The sequence below is a fragment of the Nicotiana tabacum genome, chromosome 1 (assembly GCF_000715075.1).
Source record: "Nicotiana tabacum cultivar K326 chromosome 1, ASM71507v2, whole genome shotgun sequence".
NCBI lineage: Eukaryota > Viridiplantae > Streptophyta > Magnoliopsida > Solanales > Solanaceae > Nicotiana > Nicotiana tabacum.
The window spans coordinates 154959113-154983588 of NC_134080.1; the positions used below are offsets into that span (position 1 = coordinate 154959113).

At 36.8% G+C, this 24476-nt stretch overlaps 1 protein-coding gene across 32 annotated transcripts in view; it reads left to right on the top strand.

The window, feature by feature from the left end:
- Nucleotides 1-612: 612 nt before the first annotated feature.
- The window catches only part of LOC107829777 (uncharacterized), a 29225-nt gene continuing 5361 nt past the window's right edge, over nucleotides 613-24476 (top strand). For 12 of the 32 annotated variants that reach the window (XR_012709856.1, XR_012709853.1, XR_012709858.1 and 9 more), the window contains exons 1-3: nucleotides 16404-18331; nucleotides 18412-18543; nucleotides 18623-19365. Coding sequence is in view for 2 of the 32 variants with exons in the window: in XM_075254141.1 (XP_075110242.1) it covers nucleotides 17512-18331; nucleotides 18412-18543; nucleotides 18623-19365; nucleotides 19440-19811 (2067 nt within the window). In the remaining 30 variants the exon portion in view is untranslated. The other 20 variants (XR_012709886.1, XR_012709895.1, XR_012709884.1 and 17 more) reach the window with 13 other exon arrangements.

The following is a 24476-nucleotide window of genomic DNA, read 5'->3' on the forward strand; positions in this document are numbered from 1 at the left end:
GAAAATAATTATGTAACAAGAGAAGTAAAATTGGACTGAAAAGTAGTCGAGTAAGCAATTTAAAGAAATGTTAATAAGTATATTCCAATAGTAATTAGTGTGTCCAATACAAATATTATTTCTCTCCTTTTATAGCTATTTCTAAGTACTACGTTTCTTTCCTCTCATAATAGAGCCATTATGAGCAATTAATTGACATTAATAAAAAGTTATAATTGGCAATCGTAACAGTTTCGTGAAGATTCTATAACGTTCCCCATCATTTATGCTCATTAATTGCAGATATTACGTATATGTACTTTTTGCTGTCTTGGTTCATTCCATAGATGTCTCTTCAAATTATCAAGAGATCCGAGTAACCGTTCCTTCTTGTTTTCTTAAACCTTTGCCCGTACCTTTTAAGACTCGCGTCTCTTTGCATACTCTTTGCCAGCTGTCACTCTCTTATTAATCCATGTGTCTTGACATGTCAGCCACATAATTAATTTCAAATGTTAACTCAACTTTCCCCAATACATATAACAATAACAATAATATTTCTATATATTAGAAGAGAAAGATCTTCGACATGTCTGCTTAGTGTCTTTTTAAAGAAGCTTGAGGGCACTTCAGTCATTTCTCATCAGCTCTATATGTGTCCTTTTGTGCTCTCTGCAGATATACGCGTACATTTTTGGCTACTCCCACATATATGTTTTTCTTCTCTTTCGATATATCCCTTAGAAAAGCAGACACAAGAAAAAGTAACAGAGAAATGATCCATCACAAGACCAATTCAATCAGGTAAAAATTTCTTTGTGAAGTTCAGATTTGAGTTTGATTCAAAGTTATTTTGCTCGATTATTACTCTGTATCAGCTTTACTACTTAGTTAATCCATTCTCTTTGATTTTGGTATTTGTTGGCCTGTGAGTTGTGTTTGTACCTGTGATTTGTGCTGAATTTTCCTACTTTCTTTCTCAAATCTCTTGAATTAAATCTCTTACTCTTTAATATCAATTAACTCACACAAGAATCGGAATTTTTCGAGTTAGGGTTTTGATGGATGAAATTGGAAGAATATTTTTTTTTTTGGCCGGGCTGTCGAAGAGTTGGTAGTGTTGCAGAAAAGAAGAAAATAAAATAAGATCATTTTGAGGATTCAGAAAAGAGCCATGTAATTTGTGATTTAGATTCCCAACCAAGTTTCACCTGTCTATCTCAAGGGATAGAATAATCTAACGATCAAAGTTTTGCTGCGAGTGGGCGTTCTACTAATAACAATGTCTATGCAACCGAAATTTTGCTTTTTGATGTGGATAGAGATCTGCTCATGTATTTGCCTGCACCAAATATTTAGAGATATTCGAGTTTTTGCAGCACCCAATGCAAGTTCCCTTTAAGACAGGATAAAATGTCTTAGAACTTTTTTCCTATATCCTTAAACTAATATGAATGTCCAAGATGATTATAACATATTTTCTTGCACTTAGTCTTCAAGATTTATTTACTTTTTTGTGAAAGAAACCTATCCTATGGACATTGGTCATATGGTTGTTATAGACATATAATGCTTGAAAAGGCATTCTTTAATATCCTGTGTCCCTTCATGTAGTATAATTGTTGTAGGATGATGAACATAATGTCCTTCCTTAATGTCAGAAGATGCATATGGAACAGTTAAACAACATGAACTCGTCCCAGACAACATTTTTGCTTGGTTTGTGTGCTTTTCTTTTGTGACATTAATATATTATTAGGAAATAATTGAGCGTCTGAAATAGTTTTTTCAACTGCAATGCTAATTTTTTTTTTTTAATGTTAAATGAAGCATCCATGGTATCAGTTTATCAAGTAATATTACATTTATTATGTGGTATCTTTGGCTTCGCTCATATTAGACTTGACTTTAAGGGAGTGTCAGGATTCATGATGATAGGGTCATGTTTTGCTAATATTCTTAAAAACAGTGTTCTGAGAAATGGCTAAATTAAATGATCTTTTCATTAGCTTATCAAGCAAGTTTTGTAGCAACATATTCAAGGCTCGTTAGTTGTCTGTATGTCATGACAAGATTTTCTTTTATGCTAAGATATTTTAAAACCTGCTATCTGTTACTTGGTTCAGCTTCTTAGAACTGTAAGCTATGATGGGTTCTAATATTAGAACCTGGAATGTCATTTACTATCAGTTAATTAGCATGTGTATAGTACATCCCTCGGTTTCTCTTTGTTCCCTTCATCTGCTACTTTTTGCTCATGGTTTAGGTTCAGGGTTATTTCCATCGGCTGTGCTGGATTTGATTGTTCTAGCTTGCGGTGAGCTCAAACGTTTTTTCTGAATTCTTTAATTAGGGTTTTCTATAACTACTTCTTGTGACCATTATATACCAGGCTATATATATTTGCTTAAAATTAGTTGCTTATGGCTTATGTCGATGCTTTTTTTTATTGTTTATATACTTTTGGAAATATTAGCATGCGGTGCTTTTTCCAACTATAAATATCATCTTTGCTTTTTCACCAGGAGTGTTTGTTCTAGATTTCTTTTATAAAGTTTTAGGTTTTTTTTTCTTCAAAAAATAGTAATATTTTCAACCTGATATTTCTTTTTCTTTTTTTAATCTATTAATTAAGCTACTAATTAAGCGAAAACGGAAACTTAAGAACCTATTTGATAAAAAGAGGTGTATAGGCAGCTTGATAGGATGTTTGCCACTGTATACTTGTGGGCGATGATTGTGTCTCCTATCCGCTAAAGCTCCTCAACAAAATTTAGTTTCTTTTTTAGTGAAAGTGAACATATAGCGACAATATGATAATATCACTTGAGACAATATACTAGGCGAATAATAGTGCAATATTGGTCACTTTACGTTTGAGCTCTGTTTTCTTGCTAATCTCTCTCTATATATATAGCTAGGATTTAAGGAGGTGATGTGGCATGCCTTTTGATCGAAAAACACATTTATCTTTTTTTTCTTTTTTTGGTATTTTTTGACTTATCTCTCTATTTATCTTATTTAAATAAATTTAATATGTCCAAAAAAACTCTCTTCTAACATTGAGTTCCTTCGTATTCGTAACCAACTCATCCTTTTAAATTTTATAACTGTTGTAACAATTAAAGAGGACGGCATTATATTCAGTACAGTTGAACAGTTGTAACAATTAAAGAAAATATTTATGAATCGGTGTAAGCCTGCAAACTACTATATAAAAATTCACGGTGTGAATTAGTGTAACTCTACTTTTTCTTTTTCTAAACAATAGCCTGCAAATAATATAAGCCCGTGATATCTACTGGGGATAAATTGGGAGGAAGGTAACAACAAGTTTTTTCACAACAGGAGTCAGACACCTATATGTTAATTCTGAACTTTTTCAGATTTCAGTCACTTATAAATATCTCTTACTCCATTCTTCTCCCAAATCCTTTAATGTATTTGTTCAATGATACGAGTTTGCAATTTAAATTGATTTGTTGCATGTGTATGTTGTTGATTAATTGTAGTTGATGACGGTTCTTTGTGATATAATTGGAAAACATTGTATCAGTTTCACAGTCAATACGGAGGTAATTTTCGTACCTTTTTCTTAAATTTTTCTATTTTGTACTTATGGGGTTGTAATCTTTTAGAATCTTGATCTTTTATGTTTTTTCTTTTACGTCATTGCTCTCAGGACAGGTTTGAGGCTAATAAATTTGTTTTCTCTTCTTAGTTCTCTATTTCACGCATTTTTATTTAAAAAATGACATTTCTTAGAGTGAATGTTTAAGCTAGATATAGGGATTAATATCGATACCTTTATTTTACGTATCAACTACAAAAATTTATGTATTTTTTTCCCCTTATTCATGTCCGAATATACTAGTGTAAATGAGTTTTTTCATATTTGATTTGAGATGTCCTTACATATTCCTTCTGTCAAAAAAATTATAAAGGACTTAAAAAGAATCAAAATTAATTAAATATAATGGAAAGAGAGAGGAGTTGCGTAAGATCAAAAGTTTCTCCCGTAAAAGAAATATTAGTATGTGTTATTAATATTTACCATAACTAATTATGAACATCAATTAATTAAAACGATAGTATATTTCTCTCTCTGTAAAATGAGAGTTAACTTTCCTTCCTAAATTATGATTGTTCTCTAGCAATTCTGTTAATATTAAATTTCAAAAGGGTACACGATGCTCTTATTTTTTTTATTTAATGGACGTTTTTTACTTTTCCCAATTTTATTTTTTCTTATTCATTTGATATTTTACCTTTAAACGCGAGGGTGCGCGCGCACACACACATATACATATATACTTTTATTTTTTCTATATCAACTAATTTACTATGGATATTTTTGACCGCGCAAAAGGCGGGCTAATTAATTAGTTAGTTATATATAGGTTGAAAATACTACTACTAAATAAGAAATTAATAATACCTAAGCAAATATACCCCCTAGCAATTCCATCAGTTGAAATGTAAAGGAATATAACTCAATATGAATGTGCTCATCTCTATATTAGCCAATACTGATTAGACCAATATGAGTCCAGCTTGTCACAGAAATAATCGGTCCACAATGGTCTAAAGTTCTGATAAAAAATTTGGGAAAGCCAATTTTAAAAAAAAAATCTAAAGTAATGTGAGATTTTAACCTTTACTTATATATATAGAATCAACAGCCTATTTACTAGGACGAAAAAGAAAATGCGCTTTTAGACAAAGGTGAAACTTCTCATATCAGGTAACTACAACTTGCCTTGCTTCAACAATGTAGCCTAAGCCTTTACTGAATTACATTACATAAAATACATTGATTCGTGTCGTCTTTTTCATCAACAAAAACAGTGCCTACTTGGCTGAAAAGGCTTATACTCTTGCTTTACTGTAGTCGGTGTATTGGGAAAAAACTGAATTTACATTGAAGGTGACGTGGCATGACACGAGGAATGGTCAAAACATGATGATCAGTTAAGAGGCACGAGTGACAACAGATACGGGGAAAGAAAAGCTAAATAGGCACGAGAGGCAATTCGAATAATACAAGCTTCATACCTATTTAGGTCATTTAAAGCCAAGAGATCAGAAGGCATTGAAGATATGGATATGATGATGAAAAGGAATCCAAATTCAATATTAAATACCCAATACGTTAGAGAATTGGTATTAAATAGGAATGATTGTGTAACGTCTTATTTAATGTCATTTATTGCTCATAATTGTCTCAATAAGACTAAGGTATTACTCCTTTACTTAGAATCAACTATAAAAAGAGGAGGTCTCGTCATTTGTAAGGGCAGAGGAGATCATAAACATTACATTAGAATACAAACCTATTTACTGCTTATTTGTCATTCTCAAAAAGTCTATTATTTCTTTTTCGTCTCCTGATTATCAGTAGCCCGAATTTCTATTTGTCTTTAGCTTTGACCAAAGAATCACATTTTTGGTTAAACAAATTGGTTCTGTTACCGGAAATCTGATAATCTTTTCTTTGAAGCTACGTTTTATTCGTCTTTATCAACATGTCAAACAACAACAACAACAATAACAGTGATAACACATTGGGAAACCATGAAAATCAAATCCATCAAAATCAAGGAGACCTACCAAACATTGACGTGGTTCCCTCCCCTCTAGATTCACCACGTCAATCTCGTGAAGGCACTCCTGCCCCTGAATCTCGTGATGATCAACAAGAACAATCTGAATATTTTGAAGGAGGTGCAAATGAAGCTTTACAAAAGCTAATTGATGCACAGGTCGGCAAAGCTCTTCAGGCTCTAGTTAGTCGATTGCCTGCTGCACCACCCACACCAACTCCTAATAATAATACATTGGAGAATCCTCGTTCTGGTCTTGTTAATTCTGGAAATGGAGGAACCACCAGTGAACCACAGGAAGGGGGACCAGGTAATTCAAATAATTCCTATTTGCAAAATTTAGTTCTAACCTTGCAGAAACAGATTAAGGAACAAAATGAGCGTATTGAGCAAATCCCTGGAGTTCCGCCTGTAATAAAAGGAGTAGACATGGACAGATACTCACAACAACCTTGGAAGCCAACTGCTCCCCTTCCAATTCCGAAAAAGTTCAAAATGCTTGACATCCCGAAATATGATGGTACTACAGACCCACGTGACTGCATTTACAACAGGCATGAAAGGCAACGACTTGACCAAACAAGAAATCGAATCAGTACTGATCAAAAAATTTGGAGAAATACTCACCAAGGGTGCATTAACCTGGTATTCTGTTTTATCAGAAAATTCTACAAATTCTTTTGCTGAGTTTGCAGATTCTTTTATTAAAGCACGCTCGGGAGCTCAAAAGGTTGAGAAAAGAATGGAAGATATTTTCAAAATCAAACAAGGGGATTCAGAGTTGCTCAGAGACTTTTTTGATAGATTCCAGCGTGAAAGAATGACTCTACCCCATGTACCTGACATCTGGGCTGCAATAGCTTTCGCAAGTAATTTAAATGGCAAAAGTTTTGAAGCCACGAGAAGACTCAAAGAAAGCCTTCGATAATTCCCTGCAACCACGTGGAATGATGTTTACAACAGGTACAGTACGAAGCTGCGAATTGAAGAAGATACCGTACCTAAGTTTCATCATGAAGAAAGGGGCGGTTCCAGAAGATCAGAAACCGAAAAAAGATCAGGTAAAAACATGTATGATCCATATATGGGACCTGCAGGAAAAGACTCACGGTCAAAACAAGATAGCCAGCAATATGATCAAAAATCGAGTAACAGGGAATCTGGTTCTTCATCAAGATTCAGAAATGATCAGAACAGACAAGAGTCACAAGATGATGACAGAAGTTTAAAGGCAAGATTCGGCGGATATAACTTTAATGTCACTACCTCCGAGCTCGTGGCTGTTTTGAGAAGCATGGGAGATAAGGTACGATGGCCAAAAGAGATGCGGTCAAATCTAAATAGACGCAATCCAGATCATTGGTGCGAATTCCACAATAATCACGGGCACAAAACTTCAGAATGTAGATTCTTGCAGAGCGAAGTGGATCATCTATTGAAGCAAGGGTACCTCACTGAGTTATTTAGTGAAAAAAGTAAACAAGCCTATATGAAAAATAGGCAAGAGCCTCCAAAGCCTTCTTCACCCAAGAGAATAGTGAATGTGATAAGTGGGGGAAAAGATATTCACGGCATAACCTACACAGCTTCCAACAAGGTTTCTAAAGTAACAATTACACATGGGAAACGGGTACGGCAGGTTTTAGAAAATGAAAGTATTTCATTCGATGATGCAGATACCGAAGGAGTGATAACCCTACATAATGACGCACTGGTAATATCTTTACTTGTACATGATACTAACGTAAACGAGTTTTGATTGATCCAGGGAGTTCCGTAAATATTATACTACTAAGGGTATTACGTGAAATGCAAGCTGAAGACAACATGATACTTAAGGTGCATACCTTGTCAGGCTTCGACAATTCAAGTGTGGTAACAAAAGAAGAGGTAGTTCTAACAACTTTTGCTGTAGGTGTTGTTAAAGAAACTAAATTTCAGGTAGTTGATATGGAAATGGCCTACAATATGATCATGGGGAGGCCTTGGATCCATGATATGGATGTTGTTCCATCAACTCTACATCAAGTTCTTAAATTTCCATCACCGTGGGGGATTTGTCAAATTCGAGGGGATCAGCATACAGCCAGGAGTATCAATGCTGTAACAGATACGAGCACCTTAAACAAAGAAAAATAGCAATTACAGGAAATAGTTGAAGGTGTCAGCAATCAAACCTCAACTGAACAAGAGAAAACAGATTTAGACTCGAGACCTGATACAATTCAAGAACCTGAGGAGAATGAAAATATCAAAACAACCATCGAAGAACTCGAGGTTGTGATATTATTTGAGCAGTGGCCTGAACGGAAAGTTTATGTTGGAGCTAATTTAAACTCAAACACGCGAGGTATGTTAATTGAATTTCTAAAATCTAACGTGGACTATTTTGCTTGGTCCCATGCTGACATGACAGGGATACCACCGGATGTGATGACTCACAAATTAAACGAAGACCCATCCTTTACACCAATAAAGCAAAAGAAAAGAAAGCAAGGGGCTTTCAAAAACCAGGTGATTCAAGATAGGTCCAAAAGCTATTAAAAATTGGGTCAATCCGCGAGGTAAAGTACCCTAATTTGGTTAGCCAACACAGTTGTTGTACCTAAGAAAAATGGTAAGTGGCGAGTCTGTGTAGATTATACAGATCTTAATAAAGCTTGTCCAAAAGATTCTTTTCCTTTACCACATATAGATCAATTAATTGATGCAACTGCAGGACATGAACTTTTAAGTTTTTTAGATGCATATTCAGGGTACAACCAAATTAAAATGGACCCTAGTGATGAAGAAAAAACTTCTTTCATCACAGACATGGGGACTTACTATTATAAAGTAATGCCCTTTGGTCTCAAAAATGCTGGGGCAACCTATCAAAGGTTGGTCACCAAAATGTTCCAAGAACATTTAGGAAAGACAATGGAGGTATATATAGACGATATGCTCGTCAAAACCCAGCAGTCTCATAATCATATTTCTCATCTATCTGTTACATTTGAAATTTTGTGAAAATTTAATATGAAACTCAATCCAGAAAAATGTGCATTTGGAGTTGCATCAGGTAAGTTTTTGGGTTTTCTTGTTTCTAACCGTGGTATTGAGGTAAATCCTTCTCAGATTAAAGCAATAGAAGAAATCCCTGATATCCTTACTAATAAAAAGGAAGTTCAAAGGTTAACGGGAAGAATTGCAACTTTGGGGAGATTTATTTCCAAATCTTCAGAAAAGTGTTTTAAGTTTTTCTCTGCACTCAAAAAGCAAGATCATTTTGAATGGAACGAAGATTGTCAACAAGCCCTTAGAAATTTGAAAGCTTATTTGTCAAAACCACCCGTTATTGGCAAAACCAAAGGTGGGAGAAAAGCTTATCATCTATCTGGCTGTGTCTGAAGTTGCAGTAAGTGTTGTTTTAGTCCGTGAGGACCAAGGTAAACAATCTCATATTTATTATGTAAGTAAGTCCTTACTAGATGCTGAAACACGATACCCACAGCTAGAAAAATTAGCATTAGCTTTGATCATGGCATCTAGAAAATTAAGACCTTATTTTCAATGTCATCCCATTGTTGTAGTTACTGCTTTTCCGCTTCAAAACATTTTGCATAAACATGAATTGTCAGGGAGTTTAGCAAAATGGGCTATAGAATTAAGTGAATACGAAATTGTTTATCAACCTAGGACTGCTATAAAATCTCAAGTATTAGCCGATTTCGTAGCTGATTTTAGCCAGGGGATGCATTTAGAAGCAGAAAAAGAATTACAAGTTTTTAATGGTGCAAACCCGGGGACTTGGATTTTATTCACTGATGGTTCAGCTAATGTGAAAGGAGCAGGTCTGGGTATAGTTCTCATACCACCTACGGGTGAAACTATTAGGCAAGCTATAAAATGTCATTCTATAACTAACAATGAAGCAGAGTACGAGGCTGTAATTGCAGGTTTAGAATTGGCAAGAGAACTCGGCATCACACAAATTATAATCAAGAGTGATTCTCAACTCGTGGTCAATTAAATGCTGGGGACTTATACAGCCAGGAAAACTCGAATGCAAGAATATCTCGAAAAGGTACGGGAACTAAAAGCAATTCCAAACTTGGAAGGTAATGCAGATCCCAAGAGATGAGAATGTGGAGGCAGATGCTTTAGCTAATCTCGCATCTGCAGCTGACGTAGCAAATGACGCAAATGCTTCAGTCATACATTTATTTCATTCTGTTCTCGAATCTGATAAGAATGAGGTAAATTTTAATCATTTAACATGGGATTGGAGAAACAAAATTATTGCTTTTTTATAGCACGGAACCATGCCTAATGACAAAGGGAAGGCTCACGCGCTTCGCAAAAAAGCCACTTGATATTGTTTATATCAAGGAAATCTTTATCGAAAGATGTTCAGTGGACCACTAGCAAGGTGTCTCGGACCCTCTCAAACAGAATATGTGAGGAAGGAAGTGCACGAAGGACATTGTGGAAATCACACAGGGGGAAGGTCACTGGTAAGAACATTGATTCGAGCAGGATATTATTGGCCTAAGATGGAAGAAGAGGCAAACAGCTTCGTGTCCAAATGTGATAAATGTCAAAGATACGACATAATATGCACAGACAAGCTGAGTTACTATACCCTGTTATAGCCCCGTGGCTCTTTATGAAATGGGGAATGGATATCGTAGGTCCACTTCCACAAGCAAAGGGTCAGGTAAAGTTTCTACTTGTACTCACAGATTATTTCACTAAATGGGTAGAAGCAGGAGCATTTAAACAGGTACGAGAGAAGGAAGTTAAAGACTTCATATGGCGAAATATAATATGCCGCTTTGGAGCACCAAAGGAGATCGTGTGTGACAATGGACCACAATTCATAGGAGCTCAAATCACAGAATTTCTTCAAAGTTGGCAGATTAAAAGGATAACATCTACACCATACCATCCAGTGGGTAATGGACAAGCGGAATCTACAAACAAAGTCATTATCAACAACTTGAAGAAGAGGTTACAGGATTCAAAAGGTAATTGGCCTGAGATATTACCTGGAGTACTATGGCCTTATCGTACAACGACAAAAACAAGCACTGGAGAAACACCATTTTCAATGGTTTATGGTACGGAAGCCTTAATTCCAGTTGAAATAGGTGAACCGAGCACACGGTACGTTCAGGCAACGGAGGAATCTAATGATGAAGAGATGCGGGTCAACCTTGATTTGCTTGAAGGAAGAAGAGAAGCTGCATTGATAAGAATGGCAGCACAAAAGCAAGTAATTGAATGATATTACAATAGGAAAACACGCCTCAGATTTTTTAAAATTGGGGACTTTGTGCTTAAAAAGGTGTTCCAATATGCAAAGGCTGCTAATTCAGGAAAGCTAAGTCCAACGTGGGAAAGACCATACAGAGTTCGTGACATTGCGGGTAAAGGAGCATACGAGTTGGAGACAATGAACGGCAAAGTTTTACCCTCGCATTGGAATGTCGTCCATTTAAAGAGATATTACTTCTGAGAAAGTACCCACGGTCAGGTATCGCCATGTTAAAATTTTTCTTTTGAATTATTAAAGTTTTACTAACGATTTTAGATGCTAGGCAAAAACCCTAACCCGTGCCAAATGATGAGTCACGGCCTGCAAGGCAAAATGGAGTACTCTAAAATTCCCAGCCCAGGGTTACAATTAATCTGATGGAAATACACACGAGTTAGGCAGTCTTCATCTATAATCGCACCTACGAGTCCCGTATATTTTTCTGTTTCAGGAAAAGGACCAAATTGAAAGAAATAAACAAGTGCTCGAGGCTTCATACTTCACCGCTCAAATACTTGGGGGACTACATATTATACACAGATATGTGTAGAAAAATAGATACGAATATCGAACAAAAGTCGGCCACAAAGAGGCAAGTGTTGAGAAAAAGTTACGAAGTCTTCAGCATTCATCATCGTGTTCAACAAACATAAGACATTCATCATAATGTTTTTACCATGAGAACAACATAGTCATCTCTCAAACTCATAAACGAAGTCACCTCTCAAACTCTTCATATAAAGATAGGGTCATGACTATGTACTGAAACAGGTTATGAAGAAAAACCTTGTTTATTTTATAATATGTAAAAATCTGTTACAAGAAAAACAGTTATGAGGAAGTTATAGATGTATTTTAATACATGTAATAGTCAAAAAACTTGTTAAAGTTCATGAATAAAAACTTGTCAAAGTTGTTTCATACAAAACATGTGTATTCTTATTTCTTTCATCGTATTATAACACCATTATGAAGTTGAGACGCCTTCTTCATTAAGTGTCGATAAAATAAAAGGGCCCTCTTTTATAAGCCTCATGTTGATAATCCATGAGAAGAATCATAAAGCATTTTCAAAGGATAAAAATGTTAAACTATTCTATAAGTCCTAGATAAATAGGCAAGAATAGAATATACAGAAGTACCGATAAAACTTCTTAATATAAAAGACTAAGTACAAACTTAGTCAGCAAAATATTTGTTTTTTTACAAATGCCCCATTATGATAACTGGGGACTTCATCAAAATATCCCTTAAAGTTGCTAAGGGATAACACCACCAATTAATAAAAAAAAAACAGTAAAGTTTGAAATACATTCAACTAGTCACTGAAGGGGTTGGAACATCAGAAGTTGCAATCTCATTTTCAGGGGCAGTCACAGGCACGGTAACAACTTCTGAGGGAGCAGCAATAGGAGCGGTTTCAACTGGGCCTGGAGTGGTAAAATCACCAAGGGAAGCAAGAGTCACGGGAGCTTCAGCTTTCATGGACTGTGTCATAGAAGTTTCACCCTCGGGAGCCGGAATTGCAACTCCAATTGCTGCAGCAGCCACTTCTTCATTTAAAAGCTCTTCTGCCCCAGGAGTTCCAAGTGCAGGAGAAGGAGTATCAACTGGTTGTTAGCTTTTTTCAATAGTGTCTAAGACTTGGCTAATTCAGATTGCAAATCAAAGTTTTCTTGAGTAGCTTCCATCAAAGCATCACGTCGAGATTTTAGAAAAGCCCAACTTACCTCTATGTTGAAGTTCTCCTCAAGAAGTCCATACTCCCTTTCCCACATAGCAAGATCGTTCTTCAATATCTGGTGTTCAGCTAAGTGAGAATCAAGGGAAGCTTCAATGGAGGCATGAGAACTCTTCAAAGCACGTATCTCGTCATAGGGGATCCTTAAGTCAACCTGAGCTTGAGTCAAGCTTTGCATTAACTCCCCTGCATATTCTTCTTTCTTCTCCACAAGTGCCTTAAGCTCTCTGATTTCTTCACTGGCCTTTGATAATTGTTCTAAAAATGAGTACTCCAAAAGCTCCTTATCTTTTTCAAATTGGTTTGAAGAAGCCTTGGCAATTGCTAGCTCAGAAGTCAAACCACACTTTTGCTGCTCCAGGTGATTTCTACTTTCTTGCAACTCCTCTATGGTCCCCTGAGCATTCTCAAACTGCTCCTTCCAGTTTGCTGCCTCAAGCTGGGTTTCCTCGGCTATTCTCCTAGCCTCAAAGATAGCCTTCGCAGACTCTCGATCCTTCTTCTCTAGAGTGGAGATTCTTCCCATTAACTCAGTACCAATAAGATTAGCCTACAAGGGAAAGGCATCAAATGTGGGAATATAGAGAGATATAAAAAACTTGTAAGTTAAAAGAGAAGTACATTCAAGGTAGAATGAACTATTCATTCATTAGAGTCAAGCAACTGTGGCTCTCTGTCTTCTTCTTCTCAATATCTCCGATTAGAGGCTCGAGCCAAACATCAGCTCCACCAGTCTTTCTCAAAAGGCTATGATTGGCAGGAACTTCAAGAGTAACACTTCTCATAGTCATGCCTCTGCTGCTAGAACCCGCCTCTGTATGCTGAACAGAGGGAGGGGGAACAATGGAAGAAGGAGTAGTAGAAGAGGTAAAAACAATGTGAGTTGTGGGAGTCAAAGCAGGGATAGTAGGAGCAGATAAGGGAACCAAAACAGATAAAGAAACAGGAGTCGATAAAATAGGCAAAGAAATACTCGTGGTTGTCAAAGGAATAGAAGGAATAGAAGAAATGGGAATAAAAGAAGAGATGGGAGTTTCATCAAGAACTGGTCCAAACTCTCCACTCTCAAAACCACTAACAAAGAGACGTCGAGTTGATTCATTAGAGCCTCTTGGAGTGGTATCCTCATCAGAAAGAATTTGAACAGGCTCGGAGATAGAGGCTCGAGCAGGAGCATCTTCAACTTCATCTCCATCAATGACGCGTCTCCTGGCTCTTGGCCTAGCTATCAAAGAGGTATTCTCTTCTTCCTCATTCTCAGAACTTTCTTCTACAACTTTTCTTTTTGGTAGCGTGGCCTGAGTCTTTTCCAAATCAAGTGAAGCGGTTGAAGACGCTCGAATGGCAACGGCTACCTCAGTTGTTATACCCCTGATACCAAATCCTGATAAAAAGAGGGATAAAGAATTAAAATAAGAAAGAATTCAATATACGGCAAAGCATAAGGAAATACATACCATGGGACTTCACTTTCCAACCATTCAAAAGAGAAATTGATTTCCAAGTTCTCGCCTCCATAGGCGCAATCTTCAAAATTGAATCTACCCAACCACGGAAGTTAGGAACGTGTTCCACATCTCCCATGGTAGCTACAAAAAGCCAAAAAAAGACGAGATTATAAAAGAAATCAAAATTCTTAAAAAGTAGATACGGTAAGAAAAAGAAAAACTTACGTGCAAAATTCCACTTCTCAGGGAAGGGAATGTTTGTTTCACCCAACAAATACACCGTACGTACAGCAACGTAACGACAATACCACCCTCGATCCTTGTCATCTTCGGGGTTTACCAAAACCTTCTTGCTTCTTGCAGTCAAGGTAAAAACTCCATGGCAGAATAATTTGGGGTGGTATAGGTGAATAAGATGGGAAAAGGTAAAAGTAACATTGGCTTTGGTAGACAAATACCTTAAGCAAGCCACATCCAAACAAGAGGACCTACTTGTGCTAAGCAAATTTTGAAAAAGCGGCAAAATTCAAGTATAACTGGGTCAATGGCAGGATTAAATCCCAAAGTAAAGGGATAAGTATAAACGAAAGAGAATCCAATTCTGAAAGAAGAAATTCTCTGGTTTGGGGCAGGAATCATCATACGAAGATTATCTCTCCAATTACAATCTTTCCTAACAGTAGGAATCATAAGTTCAGTTATTAAAGAAGGATAGGTGTCAACGTTTTCTAAATTTTTAACTTGTTCTTGGAGAGATATTCTATCATTCCCAAGAGATAAATCAGTGGGTACGATTTCTTCAACTAAAGGTTCCTGAGTAGGTTCAGAAAGTTCTTTACCTTTAGAAGAAGGGGTCCTTGGGATAGAACTCCTAATACCAGAAGAAGAAGAAGAAGAAGAAGAAGAAGAAGAACCAGATGAATCACCATGAGTGGATCCTAGGCTCAAGCTCCGAAGCCTACCTCCTCTGCCTCTCCTATGTCTTATGGGGGCATTGGGGAAGTGATCTAGAATTGGAACTTTTCTAGGGTTAGGGTTTGGAGATGACATTGTTGAAGAAGGATGAACTAAAGGGGAGAAAAAGCAAAAGTGAATAATAAATTGCTTGTTGAAGGTCTATGAAGAAGAAGACAAAAGAAAGAGGGTTAAATATGTTTATAATGACAACCGTCAAACTTAGAAGTGTAATGACGGAAAGCCTATAATAAAGGCAACTATCACTTTGTGAATAGTGGGAATAAAGAAGCCTTGAAAAAAGGGTGCAGAATTGCAGAACCAATCAGAAAGTGACACGTGTGAAAGGCATTAATTAGAAGGGACAATTGAAGCGTTAGTATTGTCATAGAATTAATTACGGCAAAAATTCCCTTTTTATGAAGATCCACTTCCCAGATATTTAATTGATAAATAAATGGAAAGTGGGGGGACTATCTGTATTTGGAAAAAACTGAATTTACATTGAAGGTGACGTGGCATGACACGAGGAATGGTCAAAACATGATGATCAGTTAAGAGGCACGAGTGACAACAGATACGGGGAAAGAAAAGCTAAATAGGCACGAGAGGCAATTCGAATAATACAAGCTTCGTACCTATTTAGGTCATTTAAAGCCAAAAGATCAGAAGTCATTGAAGATATGGATATGATGACGAAAAGGAGTCCAAATTAAATATTAAATACCCAATACGTTAGAGAATTGGTATTAAATAGGAATGATTATGTAACGTCTTATTTAAAGTCATTTATTGCTCATAATTGTCTCATTAAGACTAAGGTATTACTCCTGTACTTAGAATCAACTATAAAAACAGGAGGTCTCGTCATTTGTAAGGGAAGAGGAGATCATAAACATTACATTGGAATACAAATCTATTTACTGCTTATTTGTCATTCTCAAAAAGTCTATTATTTCTTTTTCGTCTCCTGATTATCAGTAGCCCGAATTTTTATTTGTCTTTAGCTTTGACCAAAGAATCACATTTTTGGTTAAACAGTCGGGTTGCTGTAACAATGGTACATGTGATATGAAAACTTTAGCTCTCAGTTCCTACCATATGGCCCTTAACTTTAAATAGCATGGTTCCATTGCAGCATATCAATAAATACATACATGCTAGATAGTTTACATTATTGTTTGTTTAGATTAATGTTCATTTAGGCATGCTTTTACTTAATGAATTTTAATTATTTCAGCAAGCCTCAATCTCAAACCTCAACTGCATTACTCAATTCATGATCTCTATGTAATATGGCAAAGACGTCCATTATATTAGATCTCAACATTGTCTTTACCTGAAAGTTGTCTTGCTCTTATGATGTTCTTGGTAAGACAAGTTTCTTCAACCTTCTTTGATGTTCTCCTGCTATTAAAGAGTTTGTTATGTTCATCATGTATATTGCTCATTGGTTATAACTTTTCATTGATTGTTTGTTGCACTGGAGTCTCACAGCTAACTCAAAAGTAAAGTGTAACTATAATGAATTGCTTCTTCGTTGTTGCTGTTTAACCAAAAATCTGAGTTTTTGGTCAAAGTTTTAGAAATATAGAGAAATTCGGGTTTCTGATAATCTAGAGACGAAAATAATAAAAGACTTTTGAGAATAATAAGTAATTTTGTATTTCAGTGTAATCTCAATAATATTTCTTGTCCTTACAGATATTGAGTCCTTCTCCTTTTATAGTTGATTCTAGGAGAAAATGTAATGCCTTTGTCTTAATGAGGATATTATGAGCAGTAAATGACATTTAAAAGAAACGTTACACAATCATTTATATTTAATTCAGATTCTCTAACGTATTTGATATTTAATGTTGTATTTAGACTCTTTTACGTCATCAGATTCGTATCTTCAACTTCTTCCGATCTTTGATATTTAAATGACTCGAATAGGTACGAGACTCGTACCTACTTTAGTAACGGTCCACACCTATGTTGCTTTCTTTTCCCCATATTTGTTGTCGCCCGTGCCTCTTGGCTATTTATTGCGTTTTGACCTTTTGACCAGTCCACGTGTCATGACACGTCATCTTCAATATTCAGACTCAGTTTTTTCCCAATACAGATAGTCCCCCCCTTTCCATTTATTTATCAATTAAATATTTGGGAAGTGGATCTTCACGAAAAAGGAATTTTTGCCGTAATTAATGCTATGTCAGTACTGACGCTTCAATTATCTTTTCTATTTAATGCTCTGTACACGTGTCACCTTCTGATATGTATGTAATTCTACAGCCTTTTTCCAAGGCTTCTTCATCCCCCTATTTACGAAGTGATAGTTGCCTTTATTATAGGCTTTCCATCATTACGCTTCTTTGTTTGACGGTCGCTGTTATACACATATTTAACCTTTTTTCCTTTGTCTTCTTCTTCATAAACCCTTAACAGATACTTTACTCTTTACTTTTGTTCCTTTCTCCTTTAGTTCATCTTTTCTCTGCAATGGCATCTCCGAACCCTAACCCTAAGAGAATCCCAATTCTTGATAGCTTCCCCAATGCCCTTGTAAGACATAGAAGGGGTAGAGGTGGCAGGCTTCGTAGCCTAGGATCCGTTCGTGGTGGTTCCTCTAGTTCCATCACTCCTTCTTCTAGTTTTAGCACTATTTCTAGAGGTTCTATCACTAAGAAATCTTCTTCTAAAGGTAAAGAACTTTCTGAGCCTCTTCAAGAGCCTTTAGTTGAGGAAATAGTACCCAATGACTTGTCCTTTGAGAATGATAGGAAATCTCTTCGTGATCAAGTTGTTAATTTAGAGAAAGCTGACATTTTTCCTTCTCTAATCACTGAACCTTTGATTTCTATGGTTCGAAAAGATTGCAACTGGAGAAGTGATCTTTGTATAGTGATCCCTAATCCAAACCAAAGAATATCTTCCTTTAGGATTGGATTTTCTTTTGTTTATACTTATCCCTTCACTTTAGGATTTAATCCTGCTATTGACCCGGTTATACTTGATTTCTGTCACTTTTTCAAAATTTGCTTGGGACAAATTGGCCCCCTGGTATGGAGAGCAGTGGCTTGTTTGAGATATTTGTCTGTAAAATCCAATGTTAGCTTTACCTTGCCCCACCTTATTCATCTTTACTACCCCAAATTATTCCGCCATGGGGTTTTTACTTTAACTGCAAGAAGTAAAAGGGTCTTGGTAAGCCCTAAAGATGACAAGAATCGTGGGTGGTACACTCGTTATGTCGCTGTTCGCACAGTTGATTTGGTGGGTGAAACAAATATCCCCTTCCCTGAGAAGTGGAACTTTGCACGTAAGTTTTTTTTACTTACCGTACCTATCTTTAAGAATTTCAATTTCTTTTCTAAGTTCGTCTCTTTTGCTTTTCTATAGCAACTATGGGAGATGTGGAACCCGTTCCTAATTTTCGTGGTTGGGTAGATTCAATCTTGAAAGTCGTGCCTATAGAGGCAAGAACTTGGAAATCCATTTCCAATTTACATGGTTGGAAAGTAAAAACTCACGGTATGCATCCCTTTATGCTTTTTTTGTATGTTTAGTCCCTTCTTGTTTCTAACTTTTTTTTCATCCTTCTTTTTGTCAGGATTTGCTATTCGAGGAATGACAACTGAAGTAGCTATTGCCCTTCGAGCCTCTTCTGGTACTTCACTCTCTTTGGAGAGAACTCAAGCTACGCTATCAAAGAGGAAAGTTGTAGAAGAGGATTCTGAGAATGATGAAGATGAAGACACCTCTTTAATAGCTAGACCAAGAGTTAGGAGACGCATCATTTTCGAGGATGAAGCTGAAGTTACCCCTGTCCGTGCCTCTCTTACCGAACCTGTTCGCATTCCTTCGGATGATGAAACCACTCTGAGGGACACCAATGAGTCTATTCAATGCCTCTTTGTTAGTGGTTTTGAAAGTGGAGAACTAGGTCCAGTTTTAGATGAAGTTCCTTTTTCTTCCTCTGTTCCTCCATTGGTTTCAAGTGCTTCCTTGCCCATTCTATTTGTTCCTGCTCCCTTATCTATTTCTGTTCCCTTGCCTGTCTCTTCTTCCTTACCTGTTTCGAGTCCTTCGACTCCTGTTATTTTCACTTCTTCTACCGCTCCTCCTTCTATAGCTCCCCCTCCCTCTGTTCAACATGCAGGGGAGGGTTCCAGTAGCAGAAGCTTGGCTATGAGGAGCGTTACACTTGAAGTTCCTGCTAATAACAGTCTTTTAAGGAAGTCTGGTGGAGCAGATGCCTGGCTTAGGCCTTTGATTGGAGATATTGAGAAGAAGAAGATGAGCAGTCACAGTTGCTTAACTCTGGTGAATGACATAGTTCATTCTACTTTGAAGGTATTTTTTTCCTACTTACTAACAATCTTTTTTTTTTATTTCTAAATTCTTAATTCTATGAGTTGTCTCTGTAGACTAACCTCATTGGTACAGAATTGATGGGAAGAATTTCCCTTCTGGAAAAGAAAACTCGTGAGTCTGAAAAGTCTATCCACGAGGATGAGGAAATAGCCAAGAGAGCCCAGCTAGAAGCAGATAATTGGAAAGAGCAGTTTGAGAATGCTCAGGGAACCATAGAAGAATTGCAAGAGAGTAGAAATCACCTGGAGCAGCAAAACCGAAGTCTGACTTCTGAGCTAGCAGTTGCCAAAGCTTCCTCAAGTCAATTTGAAAAAGACAAGGAGCGCTTGAATGTTGCTTTTCAGAACAATTATCAAAGTCAAGTGAAGAAATCAGAGAACTTAAGGCACTCTTGGATAAGAAAGAAGAATATGCAGGAGAATTAGTGCAGAACTTGACTCAAGTTCAAGCTGATTTAAAGATCTCATCTGACAAAGTACATGCCTTAGAAAGTTCTCATGCCTCCCTTGAAGCTTCCCTTGATTCTCATTTAGCTGAACATCAAGTGTTAAAGAATGATCTTGCTATGTGGGAAAGGGAGTATGGACTTTTTGAGGAGAAGTTTGATTTAGAGGTGAGTTGGGCTTTCTTGAACTCTCGTCGTGATGCTTTAATGGAGGCCAGTCAAGAAAACTTTGACTTAGACTCAGAGTTGGCCAAAGTTTTAGAGACCATTGAAAGAACCCAACAATCATTTGACTTTCCATCTCTGGCAATTGAAGCTCCCGTGGCTAAGGACCCTGTAAATGACGAAGCCGTTGCTGTGGTAGTTAAAGTTGAAGATGTTGCAATTCCAGCTCCCGAGGGTGAAATTTCTACGACTCAGTCTATGGAAGCTGAAACTTCCGTGACTCTTGCTCCCCTCGTTGAACCTAACACTTCAAGCCCAGCTGAAACTGCTCATGTTGCTGCTTCTTCAGAAGTTGCCATTGTGCTTGTGGCTGTTTCTGAAAGTGAAATTAATATTGCAACTTCTGATGTGCCAACCCCTTCAGTGACCAGTTAAATTTCCAGACTTTGTTTTTACTTTCTTTGTTAGATGATGGTTTTATCCCTTAGTTATTTTTTAAGGGATTTTTTGGTGAAAGTCCCCAGTTATCATAATGGGGCACTTGTATAAACTTTTTGTTGACTAAGTTTCTACTTAGTCTTTTTAATTATATCAAGAAGTTTGTTAGTACTTCAATGTGTTCTATTCTTGCCTTTTCCTTATCTATTTAGGACTTATAGAATAGTTTAGCATTTTTATCCTTTGAAAATGCTTTATGATTCTTCTCATGACTTATTAACATGAAGTTTATAAAAGAGGACCCTTTTATATATATCGACACTTAATGAAGAAGACGTCTCAACTTTATAATGGTGTTACAATACGATGAAAGAAATAGGAATACACATGTTTTGTTTGAAACAACTTTGACAAGTTTTTATTCATGGACTTGGACAAGCTTTTGAATATTACATGTATTAAAATACATCTATAACTTTCTCGTAACTGTTTTTCTTGTAACAGATTTTTACAAAATAAATATAAAATAAACAAGGTTTTTCCTCATAACCCGTTTTAGTACATAGTCATGACCCTATCTTCATGTATTAAGAAGGGTTTGAGAGGTGACTCCGTTGTTCTCATGAGTTTGAGAGGTGACTCTGTTGTTCTCATGGGAAAAAATACTATGATGATATAAATCTCCCTTTGTTCTAATGGGAAAGAACACTATGATGAATGTTGAAAACTCCATAACATTTGCTCAACACTTGTCACTTTGTAGCTTGATTTTTCTCTTAAATCTTGCTCAATCTTGTTCGATTTTCGTTCGATTTTCGTATCTGTTTTTTTTGCACGTATCTGTGTATATGTAGTCCCCCAAGTGTTTGAGCGGTGAAGTATGAAGCCTCGAGCACTTGTTTGTTTCTCTCAATTTTGGTCATTTTCCTGAAACAGAAAAACATACGGGACTCGGAGGTGCGATTAGAGATGAAGACTGCCTAACCCGTGTATATTTCCATCAAATTAATTTGTAACCCTGGGCTGGGAATTTTAGAATATTCCATTTTGTCGTGCAGGTCGTGACTCATCATTTGGTACGAGTTAGGGTTTTTGTCTAGCATCTAAAATCGTTAGTAAAATTTTAACAATTCAAAGAAAAATTCTAATACAATGATACCTGATCGTAGGTACTTTCTCAGAAATAATATCGCTTTAGGTGGACAGCATTCCAATGCGAGGGTAGAACCTTGTCATTCATTGTCTCCAACTCGTATGCTCCTTTTCCCGCAATGTCACGAACTCTGTAGGGTCCTTCCCATGTTGGACTTAGCTTTCCTAAATTAGCAGTTTTTGTAGATTGGAACACCTTTTTAAGCACGAAGTCCCCAATTTTAAAGAATCTGAGGCGTGCTTTCCTGTTATAATACCGTTCAATTACTTGCTTTTGTGCTGCCATCCTTATTAGTGCAGCTTCTCTTCTTCCTTCGAGCAAATCAAGATTCACCCGCATCTCTTCATCATTTGATTCCTCCGTTGCTTGAACGTACTGTGTGCTCGGTTCTCCTATTTCAACTGGAATTAAAGCCTCCGCACCACAAACCATTGAAAAGGGTGTTTCTCCCGTGCTTGTTTTTGTCGTTATACGATAAGCCCATAATACTCCAGGTAATACCTCAGGCCAATTACCTTTTGAATCTTGTAACCTTTTCTTCAAATTGTTGATAATGACCTTGTTTGTGGATTCTGCTTGTCCATTACCCACTGGATGGTATGGTGTAGATGTTATCCTTTTAATTTGCCAACTTTGAAAAAATTCAGTGATTTGAGTTCCTATGAATTGCGGACACGATTTCCTTTGGTGCTCCAAAATGGCATATTATATTTCTCCAAATGAAGTCTTTAACTTCCTTCTCTCGTACCTGTTTAAATGCTCCTGCTTCTACCCATTTAGTAAAATAATCTGTAAGTACAAGTAGAAATTTCACCTGACCTTTTGCTTGTGGCAATGGTCCTACGATATCCATTCCCCATTTCATAAAGGGCCACGGGTCTATAACAGGGTGCAGTAGCTCAGCTGGTCTATGCATATTATTGTCGTATCTTTGACATTTATCACACTTGGACATGAAACCGTTTGCTTCTTCTTCCATTTTAGGCCAATAATACCCTGCTCGAATCAGCGTTTTTACCAGCGACCTTCCTCCTGCGGGATTTCCACATTGTCCTTCGTGTACTTCTCTCATCACATATTCTGTTTGGGAAGGTCCGAGACACCTTGCTAATGGCCCACCGAATATCTTTCAATAAAGATTCCCTTGATGTAAACAGTAACGAGCAGCTTTTTTGCGAAGTGCATAAGCTTTTCTTTTGTCAGCAGGCACAGTTACGCGCTGTAGAAAAGCAATAATTTTGTTTCTCCAATCCCATGTTAAATGATTAAAATTTACCTCGTTCTTATCAGGTTTGAGAACGGAATGAAATAAATGTACGACTGTAGCATTTGCATCGTTTGCTATGTTTGCTGCAGATACGAGATTAGCTAAAGCATCTGCCTCCACATTCTCATCTCTTAGGATCTGCACTACTTTCCAAGTTTGTAATTGCTTTATTAGTTCTCGTACCTTTTCGAGATATTCTTGCATTCGTGTCTCCCTGGCTGTATAAGTCCCCAGCATTTGATTGACCACGAGTTGAGAATCACTCTTGATTATAATCTGTGTTATGCCGAGTTCTCGTGCCAATTCTAGACCTGCAATTACAGCCTCATACTTTGCTTCATTGTTAGTTATAGAATGACATTTTATAGCCTGTCTAATAGCCTCACCCGTAGGTGGTATGAGAACTACCCCTAGGCCTGCTCCTTTTATATTAGACGAACCATCAGTGAATAAAATCTAAGTCCCCGGGTTTGCACCATTAAAAACTTGTAATTCTTTTTCTGCTTCTAAATGCATCCCTTGGCTAAAATCAGCTACGAATTCGGCTAATACTTGAGATTTTATTACAGTCCTAGGTTGATAAATGATTTCGTATTCCCTTAATTCTATAGCCCATTTTGCTAACCTCCCTGACAATTCATGTTTATGCAGAATGTTTCGTAATGGAAAAGCAGTAACTACAATAATGGGATGACATTGAAAATAAGGTCTTAATTTTTTAGATGCCATGATCAAAGCTAATGCTAACTTTTCTAGTTGTGGATATCGTGTTGCAGCATCTAATAAAGACTTGCTTACATAATAGATAAGAGATTGTTTACCTTGGTCCTCACGGACTAAAACAGCACTTACCACGACTTCTGACATGGCCAAATAGATGAGTAGTTTTTCTCCTTCTTTTGGTTTTGCCAATAGTGGTGGATTTGACAAGTAAGCTTTTAAATTTCTAAGGGCTTGTTGGCAATCTTCGTTCAATTCAAAATGAACTTGCTTTTTGAGTGCGGAGAAAAATTTAAAGCATTTTTCTGAAGATTTGGGAATAAATCTTCCCAAGACCGCAATTCTTCCTGAGGCAACCTCAAATGCACATTTCTCTGGATTTACCTCAATACCACGGTTAGAAACGAGAAACCCCAAAAATTTACCTGAGGCAACCCCAAATGCACATTTCTCTGGATTGAGTTTCATATTAAATTTTCTTAAAATTTCAAATGTAACAGATAAATGAGAAATATGATCACGAGAATGTTGGGTTTTGACGAGCATATCATCTATATATACCTCCATGGTTTTTCCTAAATGTTCTTGGAACATTTTGGTGACCAACCTTTGATAGGTTGCTCCAACATTTTTGAGACCAAAGGGCATTACTTTATACCAGTAAGTCTCCCTGTCTGTGATGTAAGAAGTTTTTTCTTCATCACTGGGGTCCATTTTAATTTGGTTGTACCCCGAATATGCATCTAAAAACTCAAAAGTTCATGTCTTGCAGTTGCATCAATTAACTGATCTATATGTGGTAGAGGGAAAGAATCTTTTGGGCAGGCTTTGTTAAGATCTTTATAATCCACGCAAACCCGCCACTTACCGTTTTTCTTAGGTACAACAACTGTGTTTGCTAA